General features: G+C 37.1%; 1 protein-coding gene across 2 annotated transcripts; it reads left to right on the top strand.

Annotated features, from left to right (window-relative positions):
- The first annotated feature begins 157 nt into the window (after positions 1-157).
- LOC139142253 (uncharacterized) lies at positions 158-25769 on the top strand. 2 transcript variants are annotated; one of them, XM_070712139.1, is made up of 5 exons: positions 158-329; positions 14652-14750; positions 21278-21463; positions 22563-22736; positions 23295-25769. In XM_070712139.1, exons 1-5 carry the CDS (start codon positions 302-304, stop codon positions 23369-23371), a joined length of 564 nt encoding a protein of 187 aa, XP_070568240.1. In that variant the 5' UTR covers positions 158-301; the 3' UTR covers positions 23372-25769. The 2 variants fall into 2 exon arrangements, with proteins under 2 accessions (XP_070568240.1, XP_070568239.1); XM_070712138.1 differs by having other exon boundaries at positions 171-329; positions 22560-22736.
- The last annotated feature ends 768 nt before the right edge of the window (positions 25770-26537 follow it).

Genomic DNA, 26537 nt, shown 5'->3' with positions numbered 1-26537 from the left:
GGAAATATATAAACTATCGACAAAATAAACAGTGAAGGCCTTATTTTATTCTCGTAGCCTTGTCACTCAACATTTTCGTAGATTTGTCGGTGTAACATTCTCTGACACAACAATCCAGCTCCCACGAACAACGGATATGACGGACTACCAGAAGTGCATTGTGGGTATTGCACCTTTACTTACACCGTCTGACACTGACAGATAGATACGGATGAAAGTTGGACTACCGGCTGGCTGTCACTGTGGAAAGACTAGGACGCCATGAAAATAACGACGCGATCTCGTTAGATAAAACATAAATATGAAGGATCAAGGGGAAGACAATCATGGTATGTGGAATTTAGTTCGATTTACTCGTGCTGTTTTCGCCCTTTCGGCGAAGCGCAAACACAGTGTGTACAACAAGCCGTGCACTGTTCGATACACTTGCCGATTATGTACGTCCGGATCCGGGTCTTCAATGTATCCACAGTACAACCACAAGCGTACAATCGGAAATTCATGGATCAGTAAACGCACAATACAGTCAGATGTTAAAAATATGCGTCCAATATTTCAGTGATGTGTAGGATCATTGTAAGTTATGAGCAAAAACAGTGTTACACGGACTGTAAGATTGCACAGGCCAGTCACGTCATGGCTAAATAATCCACAGCTAAACATAGTGAGAGACATGTTCAAAGTAGTTTCTGGGCAATGCTCAATGGTGACCTTGCTTTCAGTTGACGTTTCAACGGGGAACATTGAAGAGGAAGATGTCCCACCCTTGTAAATGTGCTGCAAGCAAAAATAATAATTCTTTTATAATTCCTAGTGCCATAAGAAAAGAGGCATTGAATTTAACTATTGTAAACAGTGTAGTGACAATTATAAGTGTGGGCGTAGAGGCGAAAGTAGTTCAGCATTAAATGAAGTACAAGCTCACCGTCGTAATTAGTTTTAAATCTACGTCTTGTCAACAATAGTGTAATTATGACAGATGAGACAGATCATGTAAATTCACCATGTCGGATCGGATTCAGCTCCATAGGACACCGATTCTTTGCAGTTAAAGCAACAGGTACCGAGTGACAAAAACTAAAGAGGACATGTTACGATGAAACCTAGAAGTTATTGATTTCATTCACCGCACACAAAGCTCTCTCTGCGTAATAACTTTATTCTAAGGAGAACTTTTGTCCAAAAAATGAACTGTGGAATTTTAAACCCCTCAAAATCAATATGAAAGTATTTTGGGCATCGCTTTCGTCGTGCAGTGCAAGCTGCAAACCCATTTTCAGAGAGTCAAGTGGAAAGTGCTGGGACACTGTAAAATTTCCTCCCTGTATATCACTCAACATTCAAAATCAAAATGTTAGCTTTTTTCTTTCTTCCAAACTTCTGTCAAGAAGTGCAACCATGGTACAATTGTAATTTAAATTGCAAGTGCTTTTGTCAAGATAATGGTGAAGTTTTTTTGTCACTGACATTAATCTGATCAAGTGTAATGGCAAATACTTAGTTAAACTTTATACACTTTTTGTTGGCAATTGATCAAACTGAAAGAGTTTGTGCCAATAAAAATTCTTTTATGTCTTGTTGCAATTTGTTAAACATAGACAAATTTGATCTTCCTTAATAAATTTTCAAAGAATAATTATAAATACTTAAAGTTTGTTACCCTTTCTAACAAAATGATAGTGTGTGCATATTGGAAGGTACATTTTTTTTGCCAATCACTATCAATCTTTTAAGAAAAACATTGATCATATATTTCTTGATCTTGGGCGGCCTTTACTTGTATAGTCCAATAAATTAGATTGGTGAAGAAAAAACAGAAAATAAAACTTTCATAGAGTTTGGCACCTAAAGTTCATTTTAGAGGGTTTTTGTGGATTTCGTAATTTTACTATAATTTGTGTAGATTAGGCATTGCTTTCAGTAGTATTGAAATTCCAATGGCATGGCTGTAGGTAGCTGAGTAGGGCCTCAGGAGGTCAGACATCACATGCAGGTGTGACCTGTAGACCCTGTGGCAAGATGTCTACACCTGAACAAACTTGATTGTCATTCATATCTGTGAACTTTGCTATTTCATCAGATTAGATGAGCTATCTCAAATTTATGAAGGTCATTTATTGTGAATGATTATCACAAAATGAAGAAGTTGGGCAACATTCATTCTGATCACATTTGTAGACCATTTGACAATTGCATAATGCATGGTCAAAATTGCAATCGCTGCAAAAAATTAAAAGAAGACCTCCACTGGCTTGTTTATATGTGGTGGAGATTAAAGCTCCATCTACGGTAACTTTAAATATCTTCCATTATTTTCATTTTGTTTGTGAAATAAAGTTGCTTTTTTATCCCAGCTGATGTTGAAATACCTGTACCTACATAAAGTTTCAACATGTCAGCACAGCCTGTATGTGTCTAAAGTCAAATGTCATCTTCTACAGAAAAAATTTAGTCCAATCTAGGATTTGGTTGTCGACAATGATATTGCATATTGTATCATACCAGTACAGTACTGCAATCTAATTGGTCGAGATGTTAGCTGTGCTATATTTGCAATATAGTACAGTTGGAACAGCACAAGCTCCCAGCTGGAGAAAATTTCCCTTTTGACATTTCACATGAGAGTGTCAATTTTCATATTATGATATAATAGCAGTAAACCACCTCACAAACTCTATACACCAGGAGATTTTGACCAGTTCACTCCATATGCACTTGCTAATTGCTTTTGCAGATCTATCGTGAACAGCAATGGTCAAAATCTGGCGGTATACTGTTGCTGGGTGTGGTGGTGGTATACTGTTGCTGGGTGTGGTGGTGGTATACTGTTGCTGGGTGTGTGGTGGTATACTGTTGCTGGGTGTGGTGGTGGTATACTGTCGCTGGGTGTTGTTTATTGCTTAACTTTATACACCATGTATTATGTTTGCAAGGTGAATAGCTTGTATTCTAACTAGTGGGTACTTCAGGGGAAAAGGTGGAAAATCTACTTGTTTACTGGAGCAAAATCAATGAAAACAGTATCAAAAGTTACCACTGTTGTCCCTGCATCATAGAGATAGCTGCCGCATCCATTAGTTTGTGTATGTGTTACATCCTATACTACTATCATCTGAACCCCATTCTCTGTCCTCGCTGCAAAAGAAACTTTCAAGTGCAGACTGGACCTATCAGACATCCTTGCACACACAGACAGATGTCCCAAAACCCTTGGTTTAGTAAAGTAGCCCCCATCACTTAACAATATATAGACACACTCACACACCACCCATGAACTGTAGAGTTATTATTCTCTTTGCAACTGCAGGATGGGTAATATATGAACTTTGCTCAAACCAATATTTAGGGTAAAAATGAAATGGTTGGCAGCACCTGCATTTCCAGTCCTATTAACAGTCCGGGTCAGCTCCAAAATTGGAGCGCTATACCATAATATTTTCCCCCTCTCATTAGCCAATCAGCGGCCAGCGCGCCATCAGTAAAAATTGTATTTCCTGGCAACCTCCACATGCGTCCTTCGTTACGTACGCCATACTGTGTCGAACTCCCGCGCCGTATTCTGTCATAATGTCGAACAGTTGTGTGGCCACTCTGTCAAAACACAATTTCAAAATCGCGTACCAGTTTTATTCTGGCTAAGACAACCAAACCCCATATATCGCTGTGATTCCTAGACTCTGGCTTGAAGTCCTGCGAAATATAAATCGTGTACCTACACAGATCGTTCAGAATACCCCATTTGTGTCGGAGATGGCAGCGATACAAATTCTACCGTATGGGGAACAGTTGTGTGGCCACTCTGTCAACACATTTTCAAAATCGCGTACCATTTTTAGTCTGCGTTTGACAACTACAAAACAGGTATCGTTCTAAAGCTCTGACATTGCTCTTCTTTCTTGCAAAATGTTATACGCGTACCTACACAAATAACCTTTATAACAGTATTTCTAATAGAGATGACGAACATCCACAAAATGATTCTTGGTACTTGAGCGAAATCGATAAACTTGGGGTAGAAATGAATCGTCAATATTTCGAATATTTGTTCACTAATCGGACTCCTTGTTGGACATGACCTTCTGCAGAACACGTGGATTATGTTGACTGTCGAAATTTTGTCGAAATTCACAAGACAGGGGCTTAATAAGCGGCCCAAAACTGCCGATCACACTTGGTGGGTAATTTGTGACACAGCGTGACCCGTACTTTATTAATGATGTAATCTGGTGGATGATTGGCTGAATGCCGGAATACATTATCATAATGAGTCTCGAATTTTGGAGCTGACCCGGACTTTAAGAGTGATTAAATACCAAAGAATAATCATATGCCAGAGGGTGGGACCACCGCAGAGTTGCAAATAGGAAGCTTTATGAAAAGTTAAAACAGTTTCAAAACAAACGTGCGTATTTATTTCAACCCAGGTGATGATTGATAAAATGCTTCTGAAAAATAAGATCAAATTTACAAGGATGACATTTCCAGAAGAAGTCCATTATCTGAATGGGTCTGAAAAGGATGACAAAGCTGATGGTAATTGTTATCGATATCCTTTCATTTTCATTTGTAACAAGATATCTGAAATTAAAAACTGACTACTGCAGAAGTTTATTGGTAACACTAGTATCTTAGTCGCATCAAACACTCCTTTGCTGCGTAAGATATAGTGAAATGAGACGCTACATGTGAAAGGGGCTTCTCTGATTGCACAATGGAGAGAGAAAGTTTAATGTTCTTGGATAAAGGGCCTGGTAGAAGGGTTAAGGAAGTGGAGTCTGTGAGTAAACAAATATCTTTTGTCGTCAAAACACACACAGCAACAGCCCATGGTACTGAAGCAGGCTTATGAAAACACATCCACTATCGAGTTGCCGACAGATTCAGTTTCGTGACAAAAATCTGACAGTTTCCACAATGCATTTAATACAGTCTATAAATGTAACATTGACGATGAAAATATAACATGAACACGTTTCTGTCTTCCTTTTGAAAGGAATTGATTCAACGATTAGCTACAGTTCTTTGTCAACGAGAAAAGCAAATTTGTAAGGCCATGTTTGCCAGTTACCATGTGTATATATAGACCCATCACCAGGTAGTTTTAGATTCCCTCTTTGGTATTTGGAGTGCTGTTACATAAGCTACAGAGAAAGGAAATCTTAGCAGATCGTCCACGTAGCCGACACGAACACGAAGTGTCTGTTACCGGCTACCAAAAAGTATGAAAAATAGTAAAGAACGAGCTACAAAATCACTATCAGTTTTAAGTTGAAGGTAGAATAAGTCTGTGCCTTTGTATAAAATACTATAAAAATAGTAGAAGTGAGCAACCAGCTGAAAGTTAGTCGAGGTGACCTTTACCGCATATCATTTGCATCTCATTGTCGGCTACAGGACTGTGTGCCGAAATCTTACCATGAAGCTATTTGTGTTTTATTTTTAAAAGAAAAGCGGTGACTGTTGGTGTGAAATATTGAGATTTTATGAATCACAAACTCCATAGGGAGATTTGGCAAATTTTTTGAAACATTTACAAAAAGTGAAATATTATAAACACCAATATCGCAGGTCAGTGACCTGCACCTTTGTGGGTAGTTTTCTAGTGTGAACTGGAAACATAATGCAATTTTATGTTTGTCACAGATCTTAGGTTGAGTGTACACAGCTTGGCTTCCGATGAAGTAAACATTTGTAGAAAGCTTAGAGTTTTTAGAGCACTGGTGGGATTTGAGTCTTTGAAGTCAGTTTATGTCCCGTAAACAATACCGGCAAATTCCTCAACTGTCAAGATGACAGTTACCCTTCAATGGCAGAAGTCAGAGTAAGATGTCTGGCTTTGTTATATAGAGGTACTTGAAATCAAGACAGCCTTGGATGCTATCTATAGAGAATAATACTATTGTTTGTGTCACGGTACCCAATAAGATTATCCTATTACCATTTCATTGAATATAAAATAGACCAAATCGTCCATAAAAACTTGTGTTCTATGCTCTTGGTATGTAATGTTTTCAGCAAATTCAGTATTCCAATGTGATTTTATTTTCTTTCAATAATATGAGAATATCATAAACTTGAGCTGAATTTGAGTTTCAAAAATGCAGCGAAACTTTGGTATTGAAACTCTTCAGTACATGTCTTCATGTCCCTAGAAACTGGGGATGTAGAAGAGTTTGGTTACAGGTACCAAAAAAAAGAGCAGATGATTTACAGTAAATAGTGTGTGGGCACATTTAGTTCGTAAAATGTCCTGATTCTGTAAAAAGCTAATATTTCGCAGTCAGCAAATTTTGTGCTGTGCTATTTTGACTATTTTCTACATCCCTGAGAGAGCAGCATAAACTGGCGTAACAAGTAACTGAAATTGATTTCAAAACTTCTTGAAGAACTTTCAGAAAAGTCAAGTGCACTCGATTACTATTACAGAACCCCCTCCTGTTCATAAAGAATATAAATCAAGATTAATAAGAACGTTTGGCTGTTAAAAACAATTTGATCTTTTTTTGAAGCATTCTGCAGCTGAGCAACCAGTAGCTATAAGGTTTGTCACATCAATGCCAAAGACCTGAGGTAGTCATTATCCCATAAAAGTCTACCTGTCAAGGATTTATATTGCCAATAAAGCCTGCTCATTATGGCAGGTGAGCATAATAAAATCATTTGGTGACCTTTGGAAGCTATTACATATAGGCAGAGAAGTTATCTCTATAATTTAAACTATCATTTGACACCACCAACCAACAAATTAAAAGGGCAGGTTTATATCTCTCTAAACAAATCAATTAACTGGACACAAAATTCAAGAGAGAACAAAGGACTAAACCAGATAATTGGTGAATGTAAACAATCCCTAATGCAAAACACAGGGAGTGAAGACTGCCGTTAAAGGTAATGATTGCAGTGACCAGTCTACCATGGCACAGATGAAATGTTTGTAAAGTAAATGCCAAAGCTGCCCATCATGTAATGCAGTGTAGGGCTAGTACATTGGTAAAAAATTGAATTTTAAGTCATTTCAAATTGATGTTAACATATCTTAATGTTGCCACGCTACATTAATTGCTTCAGTTAAATTAAAGCGCAGTGGTCGTCGCGCCGCGCTTGCGTGGTTTTTTTGTTGATAAACATAAATTTTTGTAAACATAAGTCTTCTCAACTTCAATAGGAGTGAGATGGGAGCAGTCCCCCACTTTGTTAAGGCCTTTGTAAGACTCAACATCATGCAATAGTAAAATATTAAGATCGGAAACGAACTTCAGTGGTATAAACTCGTGTAGAGCTACGAACATTGGGACACTACACTCAGCACATTATGTCGCTGAGTTCACTGTACGCAGACACAGTGAACAAAAAGCTTTGATCGCGCGCGATCACGCTGGTTATACACAATGCTATGTACAGTACAGTGAAAATACATAACTAAAATGATCAACATTGCCTATATATGTAGACCAGCAACAAGCACAATGCCTAACACAAAAATTACACTCAAGACCATGATCGGCTAGCCTGAGCAGGACACGGGAGATGTTGTTGGGAGACGGTCACCGCGTTGACGTACACGGATATAGAGAATCCGGTCTCACAACCTACCGGCCGGCCCGCGACGACTTGGCCCACAACCAAATGTTGATCACCATGTCTTACTTCTCCTAGTATTACGTGGTAAGAAATAGTAAATGTCAGGAAACAATAGACAAAACGAGCGGGTTTTCGCGGCATTTGGCAGGAAAATTGCACGGCTACACCGTGCATGGACGTATCGAGAGATCCTGTGCCCCGGGCCTGTGCACGGTCATGGCAGTGATCCAACCGCTACGCTGGTGTAGGCCTACCGGTGCTGGGCAAACTTCGTTGTTGTACCTCCTGATTGCCTGGTAGGTCTGAATCCTCTTTCAAGTGAGATAACCCCCACATAACAAGAAGACCTATGAAAGGTCCTTCGCTTGACTTGATACCTGTACTCAGAATTCTCGTTTGCACCCCAAAACGGGGTAAACTTTGTTGTAGTTGAGTTGGATTCTCCACAGCCGAGTGTAGCGCGCCATATACCCGGTTTGACACGGACGTTCATACAGACCAGGAACGGAACAGATGCAGAGATGCTTCTTGCTGCAGCGGGCATTGCTCTGCGAGCTGTAGATTTCTGTAGTTTGAGTTGTTGTCTTTGTACAACTTGTTGTGTACTCCTGTCGGGCCTCTTGAAATGAAAGCTCTCGTCCTTGCTAGCGATGTCGAAAACTAGAGCCCGGTCGTTGATAGTCTGTTGGCGTATACATGCGTACATGCGTACGTCTAGCTCTATGGCTCGAGCGATAACAGTAGCCGAGCCCCATTCAACTGATTCAAGAAAATCATGAGCAAATGTGATCTCATCCAGCGTGCAATTATTGTTCAATATTCAGCAGATATTTAACTTAGATTAATTGACCTTTTATTGCGTGTTACATTTGGTTAGTTGGTATGCTTGTGACAGATCAGCCGCCATTTTAACAAGCGGCAATATCGCAAACATTACAATCAACCCGTAACATGTGCGCGTTCTTGGATTTGTTTACAACAGAGGGGGACCCCCTCAGGAGGATGCGCAGCGCGACGACCACTGCGCTTTAATTAAATATGTACTCCATGGGTGATACATATATAGTGCTCAAGTGACCAAAGAACAATGTTAATGTTTCTCTCTGTATCAGACTTACTTGACAGAAATGTCTCAGTCATGGAAAATTTGAATATTTACCAATACTGGTACATGGTTCTCCGCCTGATAAGTTTAATACCAAACTGTTCAAACTGGAATAATTCCAGTCACCCGTGTTATCAACATCTATTGTCATGCTTTGTCTATTGTTATCATTCCTATTGTGAATATTTATGCTCTTTTGTCAGGTTTTCTATCTAGATTTGAATTGTCCTGAGTCATCAACTGTAAATCTGTCAAGTCAGTCCCCTTTTTACTGACATAGCAGGATAGCTTGCTACAAGCCTAGCAGGAAAACAGTTATTGGAATTTGAATTTTGGTGCCCTTTGACTGAGTTTAAAACCATGAAATTTGACAAGACTAAATTAAAGGTTGCATATTCCAAAAGTAACAGAACATACATTTTACGTGGTCCTTTTGTGTTGCTCTCAATTTTCGGGTTCCCAATCTGTGGTGGTTGAAACAAAGAAATATTTCCAGCAAAGATTTATCAATGAGTTCTCCCATAAATCAAATCTTACACAGTTAAGTATTTATTTGCACCAGTTAAAACCTAAACCGTCCAAATGACCGTGAAAATGCTTTGTGTTTCAATGTCATTGTCAATTGTAGAGATTGTAGTGCGGACAGAAATGACCTCAGCCAAGGTTCAACAAACCTCACTCCCCAAAAATCAACACGGGCTACCTCGATATTGTTGACATTGGGGTAGAAAATGTTTTATCAAGATACCCAAGGTGTCCATATTGTGTAAATTTCAATGGTTAATTTCAAACATCGACATTTCACACAAATCCAAGGACAATTCCATTGCCAAGACTTTTTTGATTCATACAAATCATCTGTTTTCTTGATTTCTTTCCAAAATGATCAGCCCAGGTCTCAAGTCTTGGTTTTAGCTATTACAGACACCACTAGACAAAATCTTGATATATTTAAAGGCGGAATAGTTTCATTAGAATCATACATGATCCAGTGTACCCGGTAGTTTCGCCAGTCAGACCCATGTGGGATAATTCTGCCTGTATGAACCAAAAAGATTCATTTTTTCAAAAAATTTGCTATTGCAGTGACCAAATTTAATTCATATTTACCATCAGAGAAGGTCAAAGGTAAAAAATTAAAATTGCAATGAACAACACAGTCATTAACAACTAGTCTTTTCACAGCAACCTACATTGATTTACATGTAGCTGTGCATAGGATCAGAAATAAAGTGCTGGCTAGCCAAAATCGTGAACAACAGTATGGTACATTGTGAAACTCGGCATAAAGTCTTCTGGGGCAGCTTAGCGTCACCAAGGTAGCAAATTTTCCGTAGTCAAGACAATGGCTTGGTCGTACCGCACAATGTCACAACAATTGATCTTTCAGAGTGACCTTATTGACACATGCTGCATTTATATTGACAAACACTCTATTGTTCTCTGCTCATTTATCAAAAAAAAGGGCTCACATTCTTTGGAGGGAGATCACAGCTAAATGGGTGGTCAATACAACCTGGTATTAACCTGTATGGAATTTACATGTTTCAGTGTAACAGTACACTTTGGTAATATTATTTGTATGTTTCAGGGTACAGGGCGATAACTCCAAAAGATGAACATTTCTCTGTAGCTTTTAATCGGCAAATTTCATAATGTTTTAGTAATATTATTGGTAGGCTAATGTACGGTAGTGTAGGTATTATGTAGAGTTTTTGAACCCACAAATTATAAAATCAGCATTTTTGATGAGCTGAACAAATCGTAGTGAATAAGTGTTAGAGCAAAAATAGTGGTGGACAATTACTGCTCATTGTAAAATTATTGGATTTGTAGCAGAATCGATTTTGACACTTTGTGATATTCAAGGATATCAACCCTCACACCTAGTTTTGCTATGTGTACCGCTAGGGTAAAAATCCAATAATATGTCTGTTGTGGGCACTAGTCAGGTAAATTACTGGGATCCCCGGGCATGTGAGCTTAGTTTGCTATGGTGTATTATATGTAATGCCATTATAATATTATAAGAAGAGCAAAACAGGTATCACAGCTCCAAAACTATTTAACTGCCTAGCCAAATTTTAACAAAAAACACTGAGTACCATTAACCCTGTAACGTATCGGTACCAAAGTCAATTTTGCTGCCTTTATATGTAAAATACAACCAGACATCTTTTCTCAGATGCAAACAATTTTTTCAGATTTTCCCAAAAATTTTGATTAAAACTGTAGCCAGTGAAAAGAGATGATAATTTGGTCCAAGGTGAAGGGTACCAAAAAAGTTCAGAAAAATTCATAAATATTTGTAAAATGTTTCACTTACAAAGTTTGGTGGGAAAAATTACAGCACTCAAAGGTTAAGGTTATACGTGTCTCAAAACTAACAGAATAAAACTTTCGCTCAAACATAGCTACACTCCCCGTATGGTGAACATGAATAAAATTTGATAAACCGTACTCTGAATGTTCAAATGGCACATGTACTGGTATATGAAGCCATGGTATTAAATATTAATATTATACCATGTAAAAGGTCACCCGCTGTTGCTGAGTTTTGGACAAATAACCTGCTGGAGCAGACTCGCAGTGTTCACAAGAGACAACTTTGTCGACAGGACTCTGAGAAGGGGAAACACTCCACAATGTGGAGTAGTAATCTTCAATGGACTAATTCCATAGACATAATGACCATACAGACTTGCCAGTGGCAACATTCAAAACCCACTTTAATAAGCTGTACCAGTACACCACTTGTGGCATTTTTCGTAATGAGTGGAGCTGAGCCAAACAGTAGCTTTTTCTAATTAATGAATAAATGAAGCATCCAATAACATGCAATTCTTGTCAACTCTACGCTACACCTTCCTTGCCCATCTTCTCTGGAAATGTCTATTTTTTCCTCAGCAAATAACAAACTTGCCCTACAATTGAATTCTAAAAGGGTTCTAATTCCTCAAAGTAGGCCGTTGTATTCAGATTTTCTCAATTTGTGAAGTGCATGTATCCCCCAGTATGGTATGCCAGTATTATGAGGTCAATTGTTGAACATTGGAACTTGAAGGTTAAACACATGCATTTTTGCAATGTAACCTGGAAGGGTTTTGCATTGTTGTCCCACATCTACACACTCAGCCTCCAGATGTATGTCACCATTGGGTGACTACGAATTCCACAGTGCATGATAGGGTTGTTGCCATGGCAACTGTTTTGGTCTCTGGCTAGTAATTTGGGGATGGCAGCGGACATGTTTACAGATACATGTAGTCGCTGCTAGCAAATGGTTACACCGGTAGTACACACAATGCCCTTTTCAATACCAGTATTTAACCAAGAGGAGAGAATTAATTCAGAACAGTGTGTCGATTTTCATCAAAAACGTCTTTTCATGTTTTAACATGTTTTCTTGGGATAATCTTTGTGAACAATATGTACAGGTAACAGTCTGGTACATTAAATGCTGAAAAATCTTAGAGCTAAACCATATTTTGTAATCCTAAAGACTTAACTATATTATTTGTACTCTGTGAATTTTCCATTCGTATTGTGCGTTACACTAACAAAAGATATGTAAAGTATGTGTAATAGATATTGCATTTATTAGTCTATGCTCTGTCACATTACTGGTTATTTGCAACTTACAAGTTAAAGGCAATAACAATTGGACCCCATCCTCGCAAATACAAAAATTACATTTCATTTGTAGCCAAACCAAAGATGTATTTGTAGCTAAATTACCAAGATACAATTTCTGAAGCAGTACATTTCATAGTAGTGTTGTACACACGTACATTTTAGCTTTTTACCGTTGACCGCGATATAACTAGTAGGTTCACTAGAGCTCAGCTAGTTTCTTCCACTGAACCCTAGAAATTAGGACAATGCCATCAGCACCGTTTTATAACCATAAATTATTCCCAGATGTCAAATAATCTAGTACAGCCTTTCATAATGCAGTGTATACCTGTATGCCTGAACACAGTCCCTCTGTGGATAGAGGGACTGTGACCTGAACCAATTTTGTTGAGTGTTAAAAGCATTTGAGGTGTTGTGCATGTATTATAGTATCTGCTTTCTAATCAATTTACAGTTAAAAGGATTGGTAATTCGTAAAACATGTTAAAATTGACTGAACATTAATGACTTCACATTTTACATGGTGTTTGAGTTTTTCCTAGAGAACCTCTGACCTACATGTATGTAACGATATACTGACTTGTGTACCGATAGTATTTCTCATGTAATGATATTATGACTTGTCATGTTCCGATATACTTTATTAGACAGTTCATTGATTCATTCATGAATCAATAAGTTATTGACCTAATCTTGTAGACACAACTGTACGTACTGTTTGTATACTTCAGTTTGTAGTTTCTGCTTGAAAAGTAAACCAATATCCAGTATGCAGGTGTACATGTACAAAATGACACTTCCACAATGCACTAATCCTGGAGTAATATTTTCCCACTTATCTAGATGCATTACTTGATGTGTAAAACACCAAGAGTGAACAAAGAACGTTATCGATCGTAAATGTCAGTCAGATTTCTAAAGGATGTGTTTGTTCATTACGTGAGTAGAATGGAGGGTCTTGTAATGTGTGAGTACGTGCATTATTTGATGATCAGTGATAAGTGTATACACACTCAGTGTGTTGTCACCTGTGGTGAAGTCATTGAAAAGATACTGTTCAGCAAACAGCTTTTGATGCGGTTCCATGTCCTCCTAGCTGTGAAAGATTATCATTTCTCTTTGAAGCATGCCTTCGGAGAATTAATATTCTAATTTTATTCAGCTGAGTTGATAGCTATGGTATACCTGCGGCAAGGGATTTATATATTGCCATATGTACCCAGTTATACTAGTGTTTTCAAGTCTGTAGTTTTTCATCTCATTTTGTCTGCCTATCTCTATTTTGTCGCCATAAATTTATGCATTTTACAGACTATAACCACCTGCATACCGTAGCTCTTTCTTAGGATTCTGCAGGCCGTATTTTTTGGCAAAGATAGTGTGAGCTCATCATAGATGCGATCAGGTCAAAATGTGTTGGTAGCTGTGTCTTGTGATGAACTCTGCTGGTGCCGGTACCAGGGATTGTTTCGCTGTGTTATAATTGAACTTGTCTTACCATGAATTGCAACGTGTTGTATACAATCTAAAAGCTGACAGTGTATGTGTGTTTTGTATACGATGAAATGTTTGCAGATCTTGGTTTTCACAGACCTTTCTCTGTCAATGTCACATGGTACATCCTGGTACCGTACATATGAATTATAGCTCACTCAGTACATTCTGGTACCGGTACATGCGTGTTTTACCTAACAACAATTTATGAGAAACCACAGCATAACTGCAAGAATCAAGTGGTCCATATAATTAATACTACGGTCCTTGATCTTTTTCTATACAAGGCTAGGTTTTAATGGATATACATCAATACTATAGGTGTAAGTACTCCTGTGTCAGTGTACTTGCCCCTCAAGTTAAAGTGTACTGTTAGTGTTACACAACCACAATGTGATACACAGAATTGTAACTTACAGTGAATGCTATCAGTTACTGTAAAATGTCTTTTTAGCTAGCATCATTTTTCGGCAAATTTATCTAAGTCTGCCAATTTGCTCATTGAAAGTGTCGCTTATTTAGACTTTCCCTATGGCATACTGGTATTTACGATGATTCCGGACGTCATTTCTAGCTAAATTAAAAACCTGATGATTGTAAAGAAAATCCAAAAATGCTGAAAGAGCATGCAGCTACTTCAAAGTGTTTTACAGTACTTACTTCTCATGAATTTCAGAAACTGTTGCCCTTACACCGGAGTGTATCAATGCTAATGTTTAAAAAAAAAAACCTTTTGCGCAAATAATAATGCGAAAGATTTCATTTTGATATGCAAAGGTTTAGATTCATTTTGCTGTTTCCGACTATAATTTGCCATGTTTTCATCACCTTTCAGGTTCCAGGAAAAAGTTTTTATACACTGGTCCAAAGACAAAAGAACCTCATCCCAATGAATACTGGGATACATTTGCACCAAAGAAAAAAGCCAACTCAGGTATGTACTTCAACAGATATACATGTACATAATATCAACATCAGTACATTTTAAAGAAGTTAACATCAACATTTCAGTTCACTGCATCTTTGGTATTAATTGCTTATTCTATTTAAAAGTATTTTTAGCTCCCATAGCCATATGTATATATGGCAATGGAAGCTATTCTTATAGGCTAGGGAAATGTCTGTATGTATGTATGTCTGTATGTCTGTGTGTCTGTATGTCTGTATGTCTGTCCGTCAACATCAAAAACTCCAAAACCGCTGTACATTTCATCTTGATATTTGGTGTGTACATGGATGATGGGCTGCAGATGAGATTTTGTTAAAATGAAGTTGTCATTGCCAAAAATATGCAAATTAAGTGAAAAAATGTAAAAACAGTCAAAATTGAAAAAACTCAATAACCACTGAGCAGATTACATGAAAAATTAGCATGTAAGTACTTTGGCTGACATGAAATGATTGTGCACATCTTGGGTCAGTATCTTGGACTTGCTATTTTTCATGAATTTTTTTGTAATTTTCTCCCATTTTTGGTCAAAAAATCTCCTGCTCTGAAACCACAAGTCCGATTGATTTGAAACTTGGTATGGAAGTGCATAGGAGTGACCTTTCCCAAATTTGGGCAAATCGTGGTGAAATTTGCATATTTTTAGTTTACACGTCCATAGACTCGCATGTATAAGCAGATCTCCATAGACTCCATGTATAAGGCCACGAAAAATAAAAATTTAGTTTCTCATCGTATTCATATTGCAAAAATGATGCAGTGACACAATTTTTAGTCCCCACGGATGACGTCCAGTGGGCTTATAGATTGGGTCATGTCCGTCTGTTCGTCCATCCGTGAGTCCATCTGTTCACGCAGATATCTCGGATATTTTGACAAAATGTCATGTGACCTTGATGACCTTTGATCTCAAATATACATATTTGTCCATACTCAGTAACCACAAGTGCACCACCCTCCATATATGGTATGATGGGACACTTTATGACGCCACATATTGTACCTCATTAATTATGCACATATCTAATTTTGAGCGAGCCAATAGAGCTAGAGGTCTGATTTTTGTATATAGGGATAACTTAGCAATACAATTGTTTTGACAAAATGTCTCGTGACCTCGTGACCTTTGACCTCAAATATACATATTTATCCATAACTCAGTAACCACAAGTGCTACACCCTTCATGTATGGTATGATGGGACATCTTATTGTACTTCATTTATTATGCACATATCTAATTTTGAGCGAGCCACTAGAGCTAGAGGTCTGATTTTTGGTATACAGGGATAACTTAGCAATACAATTTTTTTGACAAAATGTCATGTGGCCTCGGTGACCTTTGACCTCAAATATACATATTTGTCTATAACTCAGTAACCACAAGTGCTACACCCTTCATGTATGGTATGATGGGACACCTTATGACGCCACATATTGTACCTCATTAATTATGCGCATATCTAATTTTGAGCGAGCCAATAGAGCTAGAGGTCTGATTTTTGGTATATAGGGATAACTTAGCAATACAATTTTTCTGACAAAATGTCACGTGACCTCGGTGACCTTTGACCTCAAATATACATATTTGTCTATAACTCAGTAACCACAAGTGCTACACCCTTCATGTATGGTATGATGGGACACCTTATGACGCCACATATTGTACCTCATTTATTATGCACATATCTAATTTTGAGCGAGCCAATAGAGCTAGAGGTCTGATTTTTGGTATATAGGGATAACTATAGAATACAATTTTGTTGACAAAATGTCACGTGGCCTTGGTGACCTTTGACCTCAAATATACATATTTGTCCTATAACTCAGTAAGGGACGATTCAGAATTTACTTCCAGGGGGAGGGTGGAGGATTTTCAGGGGGGGCCACCCATTTTTCCCAAGAAAATTTAGGGGGGGCCAGACAAAAATACCACAATCTTTTAGGGGGGGCCAAGGAAAAAAAACATCAATTCAATATTTGCCCAGAATTTCTGATCTCTACAAAAGAGCACCGTAGACGCTACCTGGGTGACAGATAACTCAACATGTTTAGTTAAACTCCTTTAGCTGCCAGTGGTTTGTTTTATGCATCTACTGCAGTATCTTGTTCTCCTCCCTGAAGCGTTATGAAATGTCCAGTATTTAGCGTGTCAATACAAACCATACAGTGAACAGTCAGGGTTGTTTTTGTTGAAAAGAGATCTCAGATCAAGTCCAGACTAGAATTCATTTATCAACAATAACAATGGTCATTTATGTTCACACTGGTATGTTGCTAAATACAGCATTGGGTGTTCTATGTAGTGATAGAATAACAAACAAATGCTGATACACAGAGATGAACATTGAACAAATGCTAAAAATTACAGCAAATGTCTTTTTAAGGTTGGGTTTACCTTGTAGCTTGTAAAGCAGTTGAAAGTTGCATGATAAAGAAGTGTTAATTTATGCAAATGTATGCAAATCACCTGATTTCTTGGCTTCTTTTGCCTCCCAATTTCAAAATTTCCAACGAATTTAACTCCACTCCGGCATGGTCAAATTTTCTGAAATTTCACATTATGTTGTTTAAATGCTATATAACACAACAACTATCAATTGGTTTTGTTTGGCAATAAAGCTCTTAGATTTTTTTTAATAAGAGGCATTTTGAATAAGAGGCATTTTAATTTTGCTGATCATGATTTTAATCAATTATTAGAGTGTCAGTCTTTAAACCCTACAATTTTAAAATGAAGATGGATAATGCCAAGTAAAATAGTTGTTTTTTTCTACATGAATACTATCCTTTCAAGTGAAATATTACATTTCAATTTTAATTCCTAATGTTTAAAACTTTCACCGTGAGTGTGCAAATATTCAGCATCATCAAATGAAAATGTATGCTGAACGTGCGCATGTACATGTACATCTCACTTTCCAGAAATATCTGGATATCTGCAAATGAGATGTACCATTAAACTTCAAGATATATATCACTTTGCCAATTATCTGCTCCTCTGATTTTCTGTTCACTATTTCTAACTGACATCTTTGCTTGTCTTTGTGTGCATCATATGTATCAGTGAGACATAACGAAAAAAGTATTCATATTTAGTAATTAACTTTTCTTCAGAAATTTACAACCACATGTTTATTGATAGCCTTTCTAAAAGTGTGCCACTTGCAGTCCCTGCAAATCATTCTTTTTATAGTCATATAACCCTGAAATGATTTGTTATATCATCGATTAAATGTCCACTACAGTTCCTGCAATTTGTTAGACTGGATATGTCTATAGTGTATAAGCATACATGTATATATTAGGGGGGCCATGGAAAAAACAGGAAAGCTGAGGGGGGCCATAGATTTTTCTATAATTTACTAGGGGGGGCCATGGAAAAAAATCACCGAGAAAATAGAAAATCCTCCACCCTCCCCCTGGAAGTAAATTCTGAATCGTCCCTAACCACAAGTGCTACACCTTTCATGTATGGTATGATGGGACACCTTATGACAACACATATTTTACCTCATTGATTATGTGCATATGTAATTTTGAGCGAGCCAGTAGAGCTGGAGGTCTGGTTTTTGGTATATAGGGATAACTTAGCAATACAGTTTTTTTGACAAAATGTCACGTGACCTCGGTGACCTTTGACCTCAAATATACATATTTGTCTATAACTCAGTAACCACAAGTGCTACACCCTTCATGTATGGTATGATGGGACACCTTATGACGCCACATATTGTACCTCATTTATTATGCACATATCTAATTTTGAGCGAGCCAATAGAGCTAGAGGTCTGATTTTTGGTATATAGGGATAACTTAGCAATACAATTTTGTTGACAAAATGTCACGTGGCCTTGGTGACCTTTGACCTCAAATATACATATTTGTCCATAACTCAGTAACCACAAGTGCTACACCTTTCATGTATGGTATGATGGGACACCTTATGACGCCACATATTGTGCCTCATTAATTATGTGCATATCTAATTTTGAGCAAGCCAATAGAGCTAGAGGTCTGATTTTTGGTATATAGGGATAACTTAGCAATACAATTTTTTTGACAAAATGTCACGTGACCTCGGTGACCTTTGACCTCAAATATACATATTTTTCCATAACTCAGTAACCACAAGTGCTACACCCTTCATATTTGGTATGATTGGACACCTTATGACACCACATATTGTACCTCAATAATTATGCACATATCTCATTCTGAGCAAGCCAATAGAGCTGGGTGTCTGATTTTTGGTATATAGGGATAACTATAGGAGAGAAATATTTTGACCAAATGTCATGTGACCTCGATGACCTTTTACCTAAAATATATGTTTATGTCAATAAATAAGTAACCACAAGTGCTATGTCCTTTGTATTTAGTAGGATGGGAGACCTTATGACAACACACGCTTTACCTCATTAATTATGTACACATCTAATTCTGGGCAAACGAATAGAGCTAGAGATCTGATTTTTTGGCATATAGGGATTTATTAGCAGTATAATTTTTTTTCAAAATGCCATGTGACCTCGATGACCTTTGACCTTGATTATACATATATACCGTATGCATATCTCAGTAACCACAAGTTCTATACCCTCCAATTTCGATAGGATATTAGACCTTAAGATGTCACATCTTGTACCTCATTTATAATGCGCATATGTATTTCTTGGCTGGCCAATACTGCTAGAGGTCTGATCTTTTTTCCCGATTTAGAGCCATAACTTAGACATGCCTCATGTGTTTCAAATTGGGAACAACGACATAGACCTATGTGCCCATAGATCTCAACATATACACTCCAGTGATATTTCTCAATGACAACATTTTCCTGCCCCATCAAGACTAATACTCCTATTACAAGTGGGGACTAGTGTCATTGTAAATGACTTGTTGAGTTAATGGTTGTATCACAGTATTCGATATATCTAATTCTGTATTTTTTCCATTTTATATTCTGAGTAAATACATTAAACATATTTCACTGTCTCCACTACATTACATTTAAGTATTTTCACTTCATGCACTTTATCCCTTTCACACATGTTCAAATATCTGACCAGAGAACAAACACTAAATAGTCCAGATGGGAGCTACAGTGTCATTGACGCTATTTTTTTTGTTTCCAGCATGCTGTTTATGATGTTTATCCATCAATGTAAATATTACCGCATGGTAGAAACTGATAATAGTCCTCAGGGTTGTCAATAAGTTTTGAAGTAGAGGGCCCAAAGACAAGTAAGCAGCTTTCTGGAAGGAAACACTTAACTATCGAAGAGTATCAATTTTCAAAAATGTAGACGGCAAAATCGTGAGAGTAACTGGTCAATTTCACCCTCTGCCACCTCTTAGTGAAACCTCTTGCCCCTATGTCATGCAGGTCCACACCTTTGTAAACTTGACCTTTTGTGTGCCACAGTCAATTTGTTGCCTTTAAAAAATACAATGCAGACTATTTTTTTCAATCCAAACAATTTGTTTTCAGAATTTTCCCAAAATTTGATAAAAAACTGTAGCCAGTTAACAGTTGTGTCCATTTGGTCCAAAATATCAAAACTATTACAGAAAAAATCATAAGATTGGTAAAATGTGGCACTAAGATTTAGGAGGGAAAAATTAGAGCACTCAAAGGTTTAATTTCAAAGCAGGGAGTGTACAGGTAAGTTTGTTCCTTTTCTGGTCACAATGAATCATTTACAAAGATTCACTTCCCAAGACATCACCGAAACTTTTACAAATATGATTTCTACATGTAAAATTTACCTGTAGAAATCAGATTTGTTCAATTTCTTCTAGTATGATTGGTTGAATCTTTACTCATCAATACCTGAAACAGGTATATGTGTAGGACACTCAATTGTCTACAAACCAAATGGAGTAGGCTTGCAATATTACTGCAAGGTGGTACGCAGTCTATATTTGACTAAATCTACCTTTAAGCTGTCAGCTATGACGCCTTTGAAGACTGTAGTAATATGCCCTTGACACCCAGTTCTATCCATGCACTTAAAGAAATTGAAAAATGCCTTCAAGATCATTCAGATGACATTGAACGGCTTTTTATAGTTCGGCCAGAGTGATTGAATTTTTTGCTTTGCGTTACTTTTGCCTAGCCTTTCTATCCTTCAGCTATATGCACTATGGAGGGGACATGGTTCAAGACTGAATGTAGTACAAATGAAGGTTGACACATAGCAGAGCCACATAATTATCAATTTTTTATGATTTTGCCTACAATGCACCAGTAATAGTTTTAGAAGAAATTAGTCAAATCAAGTTATTAATTTTCCTTTAAAAAAAATTGAAGGCACTGACATTTTGCGTGTATAATCAGATTTTTCACTCTAGCCCACTCAAGTTTCAATGTACATGCAAGGGTAAAATTTCGAAATGAAGTGTTAAAATGATTTCAGAATTTTATATTTTTCAAAAAGCAAGGACTATTAAACTAACTATTTTAGTGCAATTTCATTATTTTCACTCTGTTGTTCTTCATCTTGTGATTTAGGTTTTGACTTTGACATGGATGAGGTGTGGAGTATAAAAAAGAATGTCACGATAGGAACACCGGCCGGCGGTAGTCTGGCCAAACCAACAGGGTACGGCGGTAACAGTTACTACTCTCGTCATTCTAATGTGAAATTCGGCGCGGAGGACAGCAACACAATTGCTGGGACATCGTCAGCACTGTCAGGTAAGAGACAAACAGAAGTGTGGCAGCGTTAGACACAGATATTCAGAGAAATGATTGAGCAGATAAAGAGAGCCTTGAAATTAACACAGTTAAAATTTTAATCAAACTCTTCTCAAGGAAACTTAAAATTAACACAGTTAAAATTTTAATCTAACTATCCTCAGGGAAACTTAAACTTTTTTTTATTCAAAATTCAGGAATAAAAATACAGGGGTTAACGTTCATATTAATTGTTCTAATAGAGAAAAAAATTACCTATCATTTACCGATGATTGAAATTCAAAATTGCCACCATATCTGTGTTAATCCCATGGGGAAAATGTAAATTTTCACAATAACAAGAGAGTGCTAACTTTATTTGCGCCAAAAAATTTGGAACGAGCCCACACATCTGGTGGACCAGGAAAGTATTGAATAATTTTGATAATCTGAATATCTATCCATGAGTCGCATTCTACCTTTGGAATTCAGATGGAGGTACGGTAGGCATGACAGACAGGGTAAAGACAGGGAGACATCTATTGTATAAGACAGTGCAGATAAAAAATTAGGGGGCCTGGAGATTGAGACAGGTACATAATCAAACACATAGGTTAAAAGCTAACACTCGCAAAATCTGTACTATTTCCATCATATAGCTACATGTACCGGTACATGTGACATACCAGTACAGCAGGAAATGGAGCTAAACCAGTCTCATCAATAAGATTAAAAGAACCATTCTTCTGTAGTATCTGGAAAAAAATTCTTGTATCAAATGTTACTCTGTGTATACTGTCACCTGTTCCAATTTTGCCACAGTTACCATGGTAAGAAAAAATCTGACCAATCACAGATTTTAAGCGGGTGGCCACTTTTTAAAAACAGCGCCCTCACATGGGCATTTTGAATACCAAGGAACGCCCCTTTGACCATATATGGGCATATTTAGATTACAAGTGACTGTATACCTTTAATGTAAGTAACATTGTCTTGGTTCGAGAACCGCTATGAATGCCTGTGGTAGAATTTATGTTGGCATTTTGGCTTCCTTTTCTGTACAGAAATATGGCATTCATTCTCTTTCAATAACATTTTGTGCTTTCATTTTGATCAGCAGGTGGCAACACTCCGTGGACTCACAGCAGTCGTAGCAACTATTCGTACACGGAGAGTGCCAGTGGTAGCGCATTGAGGCAAACTACAGATGACAGGGATAATATGACGAGCACCCCGCCGACTGCTAGGACGGTGCCAAATAAACAAAATAGTGGAATGATGCAGGCTGGTGGAGGTAAGTCTGTTGGTGTGTGACACATTGCAAATTAGAATTTAAAACAAAGCTTCAAGCTTGCCCATTGGTTTCCTCATTGATGTTGAGGAAAAACACTTTTGTGAATGAAATGAAATATCAGAATGACATATCATGGATTAATGAAATTGTAAAAAAATATACTTTGATATTCAAAAGATGGACGGCTGGAGAAAGTTTAGTTTGTAGTGTCAACAAGTTATGACAACCTAGTGAGAATATTAATATTATTCAATGGCAATTCTGTTATTGATCCTGCAGAAAGCGCCCTCAAAAATCAAACATGGCACTAGAATGAGCAGTCTAGCTAAAGGAGTGCAGCCAATGAATACTCTCAATTGATAATGACTCATAAATTCATTTGCATATTTAAACAGTGCTCATTAATACTCTTTGCATAAATTAATACATTATTATTGTATGTAAAGCATTTGATGAGTCCTGCCGAACTGTGAATCATCTTTGCCATTCCTTTACCAATAATCCACTGTATATCATTTGCATATTATCAAATTTGTCCGGAATGCTTTATTGCTATAGTTCCTGGTAGTTACGGGCGGGGTGGACGAACACAGAAGAACAACCGTAGCACTGGTAGCTCATGGATGGATTTCTAAGTCACAATTATTCTGGAGCTAAGTGTTCAAAAGATGCAACAGGCATTCTCTCACTGGAACGCTTACAAGAATGACCACCTATCTTTCCCATGACAAACAATGTAAAGACCACTTATCTTGATGAAGATTGACAGCATATGGACTCCTTATCACTTCTGATATGAATATGCTAATAACCACCTATCCATGAAGTGGTTATAGATTCTCTCAGCAATATACAATCTAGATTTGTTTTTTGAGATTGTGCAAATTTTCACTCTTTTTATTTATCACATTTCCTCAGAATTGCCATCACTGTATGGCTGAAAAGAAAATTATTGATCTCTTAACCCGATCAGGCGTCACTTAGCTTTTGTTAGTGTGCTAAAGCTTTTTTATCAACCATATGCTAGTAATAAATATCAAGAATAGACAAAATCTGAGTCAGGACAAACCAAATGTGAAACTTGTAACCGCATAATGATTTGCATGTAATCACGTCATTTGGTTGTTTTGTCCGTCCTCTTGATCACAGAATGCCATATTACCAAATCTGCACTGGTTTGAAATAATACAGTGTGCTGAACAAAAAACATGATGAAACACAACATTTACATTCAGAGGAAGGACTTGAAACCTCAAAAAAAGTTTTTTGAATTTTGATTTCTTGTGGACTGATAATTTGTAAGGAGTTTTGGCTCAAAAATATCACACTTGGGAAATGAGTTTTTCTCAGTGATCACCATGATTAATATTATGTTGTAAATGTGAAAGACATATTTAACTGTTTTCAGTTTGATCTTTTTGAATACATTAGCCTATATTTGCATATATCTGCATACGTCCTTGAAATCTTTGTATTTACAGAAAGAATGTTCCACATATGTATTTGAAATTCATTGTTCTGCATATGATGCAATACGTCCTACATGGTGTAAATGCTTTAAGTGTGTATCAAATATTGTAAAATATTGCAGGTTTATCTAAATTTCAGTGTTAGAAAAGTCAATTTTACCCCCAGTGTCCATTCTGTAAACTTTAGCTCACCATATGTTTTGTTACTCTGTGTTTGTAAGTGTTCAAGTTCAACAGAAAGGTTAAGTGACAACTGCTGTCTTCTCCCAACGCCCTCTGGTGTCTATTTAGGCACAACAAGAATTTATATCAGCACATCAGCTATGATTTCTGACACCACGTCTCAACTTTATTTTATGCAGATACCGCTCTGTTCATTAGCTAACTGCTGACCTTTGAACTTTGAACCTATGTTTTTTTTTATTTGACGGTCACAAAGATTGTATCATATATCAATTGAAATGGAAGTTCAGTTGATTTTGTTACTGACAGACGATATGTAATAGTGATGAATAACCTGCGTTCTTTTCTAATTAGGGATTTTCACAGAGCGAGGCGCTGTGATTATTATTAGTGCTCGAAAAATATGGAAAACTAGAAATGCATGAAAGTTAAGTGAATTCACAAAGCATGTAAACATGTGTTATAAATGTCAGTGACAAACTCTTGTTTCCCAGATATCAGGCTGTAAAAATTTCCCATCTTCCCAACTACTGTAGTATGTATGAAACGATTCCTTGTTGTGCACCTTCAATTTCCCTTAATGAAAAGCAATTAACATTGTTAGCAGCTCTTGTGACACATGTCAGAGGAAACGTTTTACGTCAGTCCATGACTAGAGATTTACTTCAGGATAGCAAACCATGAATTTCAGGGATTCATACTTATTTCATCAGGGTTGCTCTTGAACTTGAAGATTTGTCACTTGAGGCAGGGCTGTACAACTGTGACTCCAGGGACTGGTATTTCAGTCTAAGTTGCCCATGACATACCAAAGTTATCACATTAGACAGCAGTGGATATATGTATGTAATATCAAACAGTCAATACAATTACTTACGTTATTGAATCGTAAAATCTTTTTCTTCAGCTTACAAAATTGTATGTCAAATCATCAGATAGATAGAACTCCCTGTTCTGGTTGAAATGACTTGTGATAAAAATATTCACAAAAATGACCGATTAAAATTACTCCCATTTATAGTCGTTTGCACAAGACCTTGTCAATAATACCTTTTTGTATCATGAAGCAAAAGACACAGAAAAAAATTACTTTGAATGGTTTCCAAGACAAAAATTATCCCACTTACGGTTGTGACTTGTGGCATTCTGGCCCACTGTAGATTTCATCCTTTCATTGTACATATAACTGTTTGTATATTTGCGAAAAACTTTTGTAATCAATGTTTTATAGTTTGTCACTTTGTACCAGGTATCCATTCCTACTCATGTCAATATTTTGTAAAAGTTTTGTAATGTTTAAATGTAAATAGTGTTAAATTTCCCTGTTCTTGTCTGTCCATGGAGAAAATAAAAGATAAACTACCAAACTGAGAAAATGTGATTTTGTTTCAAGTTTGTTTTATTTTCATGACTGAAAATATTTCAATACACCATTGTACCACACATAAAGTCAAGTGACTATCATAGAAATAATGCTATGTTTGGATCATTTATGGTTACACAATTGGTGGTTGAATGACTTTCCAGTGAATTTGAGAACATTCTGATAATTCAACTTCTCTAGAAGTTGTCTGCAACCAGGTTTATGCAGACTGAAAGAATGATGCAATCAGTACACAGAGCTGTATGCAATGCTTGATTCACCCCTCTCTGTCTGTCTGTGTCTGGTGCATGTGCGTGTAGGGTTTATATGCATGTATGCGTTATTCAATTTGCAAACCATCTGAATAGTTATAACAGTTTTGCAAAATGTTCGATGTTGACCAGCATTTTTATGATTTGTCTGTCTTGACAATTTCTAATCCATGCATGCATACAGCAAGAATCAGAACTGCAACATTTCATATGAAAGGTACTCCGGGTATAAGTTGTACCAACTGATGCAGATATAAACCGTTCTCAACAGTTCAGTTCGCTTTATGCAGTCAAGATGTGCATCTTTTGTTTTCACAACGTTTCCAGTCATGGCTATTTTCTCTTCTCCTGCACTTCTTTTCATATTTCTTTCATATTCTTCCATCCTCTTAGTAAGCTTATACCGGAACACTCAATTGTGCAATCGTTTTAATAGTTCACTTCGTCACGGTGATGTGGGCATAACGCTTCGTGTTTGTGGCAGACATATCTGTTACTAAAGGCGTATTGGTGA

The sequence above is a fragment of the Ptychodera flava genome, chromosome 10 (genome assembly GCF_041260155.1).
Source record: "Ptychodera flava strain L36383 chromosome 10, AS_Pfla_20210202, whole genome shotgun sequence".
NCBI lineage: Eukaryota > Metazoa > Hemichordata > Enteropneusta > Ptychoderidae > Ptychodera > Ptychodera flava.
Note: the sequence above shows the minus strand (reverse complement) of the source record. Positions and strands in the feature narration are given on the sequence as shown.

Bases quoted from the DNA above. Each gene is read 5' to 3' on its own strand.
- LOC139142253 (XM_070712138.1), top strand. From the start codon at position 302: ATGAAGGATCAAGGGGAAGACAATCATG. The intron at 330-14,651 runs GTATGTGGAATT...ATCACCTTTCAG, and splicing joins TCAAGGGGAAGACAATCATG to GTTCCAGGAAAAAGTTTTTA. The intron at 21,464-22,559 runs GTAAGAGACAAA...CATTTTGATCAG, and splicing joins GACATCGTCAGCACTGTCAG to CAGGTGGCAACACTCCGTGG.